The sequence below is a fragment of the Fringilla coelebs genome (assembly GCF_963513975.1).
Source record: "Fringilla coelebs genome assembly, chromosome: 26".
Taxonomy (NCBI): Eukaryota; Metazoa; Chordata; class Aves; order Passeriformes; family Fringillidae; genus Fringilla; species Fringilla coelebs.
The window spans coordinates 3,878,242-3,885,793 of record NC_140052.1 but is presented as its reverse complement, the minus strand read 5'-3'; the positions used below and the strand labels follow the sequence as shown (position 1 = coordinate 3,885,793).

Here is a 7,552-nt window from a genome sequence, read left to right as displayed (position 1 = left end):
GAAAATCAAGGTGAAAAAAGCGGCACCTCAAGGATTGATGGATCAGGAAAAGCTCTGGCCCATGGCTTTTCCCATCCTTTATCCATATGGGAATATTATATTAATATTAATTATTTTAATCTATATCAAATTAATATAATTAAATTTCTATAAAAATAAAATTAATTAACAATTAATATTAGGTTATATTAAATTAAAAATAAAGTTATAATTTAATTACACTATAAATAATATATTAAATGAATGCATTTCAATTTAATTTAAATATCAAAATAATAAATTAATACAGAAATCAGGCCCCTCAGAACCAGAATGGGAAGAGCCCCCCAGACCCAGGATTTGGGATTTCCCTGGAATTCTCCCTCCCGTGTGACCCCGTGGCCAGCCCGGTTTGTTTTCCGATGTCCCGGCCTCTTCCTCGCTTGGAAATCTCCTGCTCTGCCTCCAGAGCCAAAATCCACAACTTTGGGAGCACATTCCAGGTTTGCAGTTTCCCTCAGGCCCCGCTCGCTCTTTTATGGGACATTTATAGGTGTGAGCACTCAAAAATGCTCAAATCCACCCAAACAGCAGCCGGCCCTCCTGGGAGGAATTTTATCCCTGTGGGATCCACCAGGCTCCAGGCAGGGCAGGAAAAATCCCCAGCAGGACAAGACTCAATCCCAAATCCCAGTAAATCCCGGGAAATCCCGTGGGGTGTCTGTTATTACACAGATTTCTTGTTATTCCTGGATTATTTCTGAGTTTTTCCTCTCAAATTTGGTGATTTTGGGAATTCCCAGCTGTCACGCACAAATATTCTCCTTTCCAAGGGTTTGTCCAGCAGACATTTGGGATTCAGGTGGGATTTTCCACATTTCCACCAGGTTCAGAGGGTGAGAGAGGATGTGGAAAATTGAATTTAGGGATTATTGGGAGCTGGAGAGGCTCCCCCAGGGCTCTGGGATCCCGATCCGAGGGGATTGGGATCCCTCAGACGCTCCAGGCCCTTCCCCAGCCCTGGGCCATCCTCTGGATGTTTTACAATAATTTCACACATTTTCTACTGCACGGAGCACAGCATGGGAAAGGAACATTCAAAACCACCAATTAAACCAAAATTAGGGATTATGGGGAACTGGAAAGGCCCTGAAATCCCAATCCAAGGTCCCTCAGCTGCTCCAGGCACTTTTCCATCCCTGTGTCCATCCTTTGGACGCTTTCTAATAATTTCACACATTTTTTACCTCACAGAGCAGAGCATGAGAAACCAACACTCAAAACTACCAATTAAACTGAAATCAGGGATTATTGGGATTTTTGGGAGGTGGAAAGAACCTCTCCCTGCTCCAAGGTCTCCTCACCTTCTCCTTTTCTGTACTTGGAGCTGGGCAGCCACGACACGGCCTCCACATAGCCCAGCTCCCAGAATGAGAGAGAAACACCCCAAAACCCATCAACCACCAATAAAATTGAAATCAGGGATTCCTGGGAGATGGAAAGGCTCTCCCAATGCTCTGGGATCCCAATCCAAGGTCCCTCAGCTGCTCCAGGCCCTTTTCCATCCCTGTGTCCAACCTTTGGACGCTTTCCAATAATTTCACACATTTTTTACCTCATGGAGCAAAACACAAGAAACCAACACTCAAAACCATCAGTGAGACTGAAATCAGGGATTACTGGGAGATGGAAACATTCCCCACACTGCTCCAAGGTCTCCTCACCTTCTCCTTTCCCGTACTTGGAGCTGGGCAGCCAGGACACGGCCTCAACATAGCCCAGCTCCCAGAATGAGAGAGAAATGCCACAAAAACCATCAATGGGACTGAAATCAGGGATTACTGGGAGATGGAAACATTCCCCACACTGCTCCTCACCTTCTCCCTTCCCGTACTTGGAGCTGGGCAGCCAGGACACGGCCTCAACATAGCCCAGCTCCCAGAATGAGAGAGAAACACCCCAACACCATCAATGGGACTGAAATCAGGGATTACTGGGAGATGGAAACATTCCCCACACTGCTCCAGGGTCTCCTCACCTTCTCCCTTCCCGTACTTGGAGCTGGGCAGCCAGGACACGGCCTCCATGCAGCCCAGTGCTTGGCACAGGAAAGAAACACCCCAAAACCACCAATTAAACTGAAATCAGGGATTTTTGGGAGATGGAAACATTCCCCACACTGCTCCTCACCTTCTCCCTTCCCGTACTTGGAGCTGGGCAGCCAGGACACGGTCTCCACGTAGCCCAGCTCCCAGAATGAGAGAGAAACACCCCAAAACCATCAATTAAACTGAAATCAGGGATTTTTGGGAGATGGAAACATTCCCCACACTGCTCCTCACCTTCTCCCTTCCCGTACTTGGAGCTGGGCAGCCAGGACACGGCCTCCACGTAGCCCAGCTCCCAGAATGAGAGAGAAACACCCCAAAACCATCAATTAAACTGAAATCAGTGATTTTTGGGAGCTGGAAACATTCCCCACACTGCTCCAAGACCTGCTTACCTTCTCCTTTGCCGTACTTGGAGCTGGGCAGCCAGGACACGGCCTCCACGTAGCCCAGCTCCCGGCACACCACGTGGGCGGCGTGGATGGAGAAGTCGTCGTCGCACACGGTGCCCCACTCTCCGCCGTAGAACACCTCCACCCTGCCCTCGTTGTGCTTCCTCTTCTGCCCCGCCAGCCTCAGCTGGATTTTGGGCACGTCTGGGGCTCTCTGGGCGGGCTGGAACACCTGGGGGGCGGGCTCGGGGTAGCCAGGCAGGTACGGCCAGGGCTCGTACTGGGCACAGCTCAGCTCGGCCAGCAGCAGCAGCAGGCAGAGGGTGGAGGGAAAAACTTGGGATCTTCCCATTTTCCGTGATCACAGTCCTCAGAGGCAGTGCAGGCAGGGCTGTCCTGGAGGAAAATCAGGTTTTAATTGAAGTTTGTCATGATACAAAATTGATATTATTTATATTATTATATAATTTATATTATTTCATTATGATTTATTTCTGTATGTTATTATTCACTTTATTGCTCCTTATGTCTTATTTTTAATTATTCATGATTATACTTATTATTTATATTATTCATTATTATTTATATTATCAATTATTATTTATATTATTCATTATTATTTATATTATCAATTATTATTTATATTATCAAGTATTATTTATGTTATCAATTATTATTTATATTATCCATTATTATTTATGTTATCCATTATTATTTATATTATTCATTATTATTTCTGTTATTATCCTGGAAATTGGGATTACCTCCCATGCCACCTGTAAAAACCAAAGTCAGGTCGATTATTTTTTGTGGGCTGGGACAAACAAACTGAAACTTCCCCCCTTGTATAAGTTCAGATCAACTTGCCACATCATTTCACCCCAAAAATACATTTTCCCCAGGTAAAATTCTCTATGTTGAGAGGTGTAGCAAATGATTTTCTTGTTTTCCTCCAGAAATCCAGCAGGAAAACTTCACCCAAATCCTGCCAGGACAGAACTGAACCCTTTTTCTCCCCTTCAAGAATCCAAACCCACCACGAGCAGCAGAAAACCGGGAGGGTGAGGAAATCTGGTGGCCAGCAGTGAGGGATTTATCCCAAACTCTGTGTTCCCACAGGGATAAAAGATTTATTTCTGTTCCTGCACGTCTGGTTCCGTCTGTAGAAACTCAAAACATCACCAGACACTTGGCAGAGCCTTGGATGACCTTGGAAAAGTGGAAAACGTCTCCAGGTTTTGGTTGTAAGCCTGGGTGGGGATTTATTGGCCTCCGAGTGCTCCACGAGCACAACTGGAGGTGGGAACAGAAAACTTCTCGTGGCTCACGAGAGGAATTTCATCCAGGAACGGAATCCTGTGAAATTCTCTCCTTTTCCTGCTTCCCACTGGCGCCCAGGCAGGTGGAGGGGTCAGCAGGACACGTGGGGGTGAGGATTCCATCATTCCCAACGCCAGAGCTCAGGGGGAAAAACCTCCCCAGGCCTTTGGAGCTCCGCTGTCCCCCGGCAGCCACCGGAGGGGAGGGAGAAAAGGGGAGGATTTGGCTCCAAAGGAGATGTCTAGGAACTAAAATTCTCTGAAATTTCAGCTCAGTCTGGTCTATCCCTAAAAAAAAATAAAAAATTCCCAGAAAAATCACATCCTCACATAAAGAGACAAAATCCCTGAACAGCCTTTAAAGCTGAGGAGGGCGTGGATCAGAATTCCAGCTCGTTTCCAGGGCTGTGCCTCAGTTTCCCTGTGGGTTAAACAGGGATGGGGCTCAGGGGATTCCTGCTGGAATGAAAAGGATTCTGCCAAGGAAGGGAGAAATGAAACAGAAGCACAGGGATTAAAGCCCAGGATTGGAGGGGAAACAGGAAAAGCCAGAGGAGGTTTTACAGCAGATCTCATAAATCAGGATGGGGCGGGAAAAGGAGGGGGAAAAAATCTTGGAAAACAAACATTGGGTTTCCAGGAGCCAATTTTTTTTGTGGGTCAGGAGGTGAGGCTGAGAGAGAGGAATAAAATCAGGTCCTGCCCCAGCCTGGGGGGGCTGGAGGGGATGGGGGGAGGGAAATGCAGCTGCTGCTCCCTCTGGCAGGGAGGAGAGGGGATTTTCCAATGGGAATGCAGCTGGCAGGGCAGGATCAGAGGGATCCCGGATCCAGGAGCTCCAGGAGTTCCAGAGGGATCCAGAATTCCAGATCCAGGAGCTCCAGAGGGATCCAGGAGCCCAGATCCAGGAGCTCCAGAGGGATCCAGAATCCTGGATCCAGGAGCTCCAGAGGGATCCAGGAGCTCCAGAGGGATCCAGGAGCCCAGATCCAGGAGCTCCAGAAGGATTCAGGAGCTCCAGAGGGATCCAGAATCCCAGATCCAGGAGCTCCAGAGGGATCCAGGAACTCCAGAGGGATCCAGGATCCCAGATCCAGGCGATCCAGAGGGATCCAGGATCCCAGATCCAGGCGATCCAGAGGGATCCAGGATCCCAGATCCAGGAGATCCAGAGGGATCCAGGAGCCCAGATCCAGGAGATCCAGAAGGATTCAGGATCCTGGCTCCAAGAGCTCCAGAGGGATCCAGGATCCCAAATCCAGGAGCTCCAGAGGGATCTGGGATCCCAAATCCAGCAGCTCCAGAGGGATCCAGGATCCCAAATCCAGGAGTTCCAGAGGGATCCAGAATCCCAGATCCAGGAGCTCCAAAAGGATCCAGGATCACAAATCCAGGAGTTCCAGAGTGATCCAGGATCCCGGATTCAGGAGCTCCAGAGGGATCCCGGAGCTCCAGAGGGATCCAGGAGCTCCAGAGGGATCCCGGATCCTGGATCTCAGTCCCTGGCCTGGTCCCAGCCGTCCCCCTGCCCCAAGCCCAGCAGCTCCGGGCTCTGAGCGAAGCTCTGGGGGTGTTTGGGTGGGTGTGGGGGGGGCTCAGCCCAGGGGACAAACTGGGGCTGGGAGAGGCTCCTGGATGGAGAGAAACACCCAGGGATCCCCTGGATCCCGGCAGGGAAGGACGGCGGGGAATTGTCAATCCATCTGGTTTGATCTGCTCCACCCCTAAACAGCATCTGTATTGATCTGCTCCACCCCTCACCAACATCTGGTTTGATCTGCTCCATCCCCAAACATCTGTAATTATCTCTTCCATCCCCAAACATCTGTATTGACCTGCTCCACCCACAAACATCTGGTTTGATCTGCTCCACCCCTAAACATCTGTATTGATCTGTTCCACCCCAAACATCTGCATTGATCTGTTCCATCCCTCAACAACATCTGTATTGATCTGCTCCACCTCTTACCAACATCTGTATTGATCTGCTCCACCCCAAACATCTGTATTGATCTATCCCATCCCTCACCAACATCTGGTTTGATCTGCTCCATCCCCAAACATCTGTCTTGATTTGTTCCATCCCTCAATAACTGTCTTGATCTGCTCTGTCCACAAACATCTGGTTTGATCTGTTCCGCCCCTAAACAACATCTGTCTTGATCTGCTCCACCCACAAACATCTGGTTTGATCAGCTCCATCCTCAGTGGCTGCTGTTCCTTGCTTTTGAAAGCATTTTTAAAGCATGTTTCAACCCTCAGCAACCCCTCCTCAAAAAACAAAAATTGGGCTGCAGAAGCTCTCCTGGAAAACTCAGCTGAGGAGGCTGATTCAGCCCCAAACTCCCAGCTGGGTTTAGAAAGGATCATTAATTGGGTTTAGAAAGGATCATTAATTGGGTTTAGAAAATATTGTTATTTGGGTTTAGAAAGGATCATTATTAGGGTTTAGAAAGGATCATTATTTGGGTTTTAAAGGATCATTAATTGGGGTTTAAAGGGTGGTTAAAGCTTTCCCAGGGCTGTCCCACACACTGAGAACCTGAGAACGCAGGGCTCTGTTTATAAATATTTGTATTTCTATTGCTGGGAGCATCTGGATGGTCCTGCAGCCACGTGAGGGAAATTTGGGAAGGAAAAGGCAGATAAAGAGTGGAGCAACCTCCCAGTCAAGCCCTGCAGCTGTCAGAGACAAGGCAGCACTTCAGCATCTTGACCAGAACATGAGCAGATTCCCCTCTGGGTCAGTTTTGGTTTATTTCTGAGCCTCCAGAAAGCTCAATGTCAACTAAACCCGAATATTTGAGAGGAGAAAAGGCTCAGCAAAGAGCCCAGAGCCTGCCAAGGCCAACAGGAACGTGTGTCAGCCCCGTTTTGGGGGATCCCTCGGGATCGGGGGACACCCCCGAGGGGTGAACTCCCCTTCCCAGCTGTGAACTCCCCTTCCCAGCCCTGCCCCTGCTCAAGCCCGGCCCCTGCAGCCGTTCCGCGGGGGCCTGGAGCCAAAGCACACAACAATTTGGGGAAGGCGGAGCAGGATGGGGATGGCTCCCGGCCCGCGGAGGTGTTAATGAGCCGAGCCCGCCAGGGGCCGGAGCCTTTCCAAGAATCCCGGCCGGAGAGACCTCGGGAGCAGCTGCGAGGGAGGGGAAGGTCACGGCGCGGCTCCAGGTTGCTTTAATTAGGACCAAGATTAGCCTGGGAGACACTAATTGGGATTAGAGTGGATCCAGGAGGGGGAATTTCCACTCTTGGCAAAGCCTGGCTCAGCCGGGCTGCCCTGGAGCCCAAAATGGGTTTGCTGCTGCTCCCCAGGGATTTGGGAATCGTGGAGTGTCCTGAGCTGGAAGAGACCCACGAGGATCATCCAAATCCTGCACAGGGAAAGGAGAAAACTCTCACAGAGCTGGGGAAATCCTGGTGAGAGGGGATAAAGCACCACAGAGGGAATTCTGGCTGGGAAAAGAGGAATTCCACCGAGATTGTGGGAACGCGTTCCCCACCCATCCCTGGGAACTCAGCACCGTGTCCCCTCTTTGCTGTGGGATCAGGAGGGGCTCCTCGAGGGGAAGGCGCTGGAAAACCCCTCAGAAATCCCATTCCATGTGCAAAAATCCCGGGGGAATTCTGCACAAGGCTGGGACAGCACCCTGAACTCCCTCCAATCCTAAACACCAGGAGACAAAACTTCCACAGGGTCTGTGTCCCCCAGAATAAACCCTCAGCCCCTGTTCACTGGGGGGCTCAAGAAAAT

The 7,552-nt window shown here is 49.8% G+C and overlaps 1 protein-coding gene across 1 annotated transcript in view; it reads right to left on the bottom strand.

Annotated features, from left to right (window-relative positions):
• LOXL2 (lysyl oxidase like 2) overlaps positions 1–2,831 on the bottom strand; it is a gene marked incomplete at both ends in the record, with an annotated part of 60,385 nt that extends 57,554 nt beyond the window's left edge. Inside the window, 2 exon segments of the mRNA XM_084221734.1 lie at positions 2,339–2,381; positions 2,383–2,831. Coding sequence (XP_084077860.1) covers positions 2,339–2,381; positions 2,383–2,831 — 492 coding nt within the window.
• Between the last annotated feature and the right edge of the window lie 4,721 nt (positions 2,832–7,552).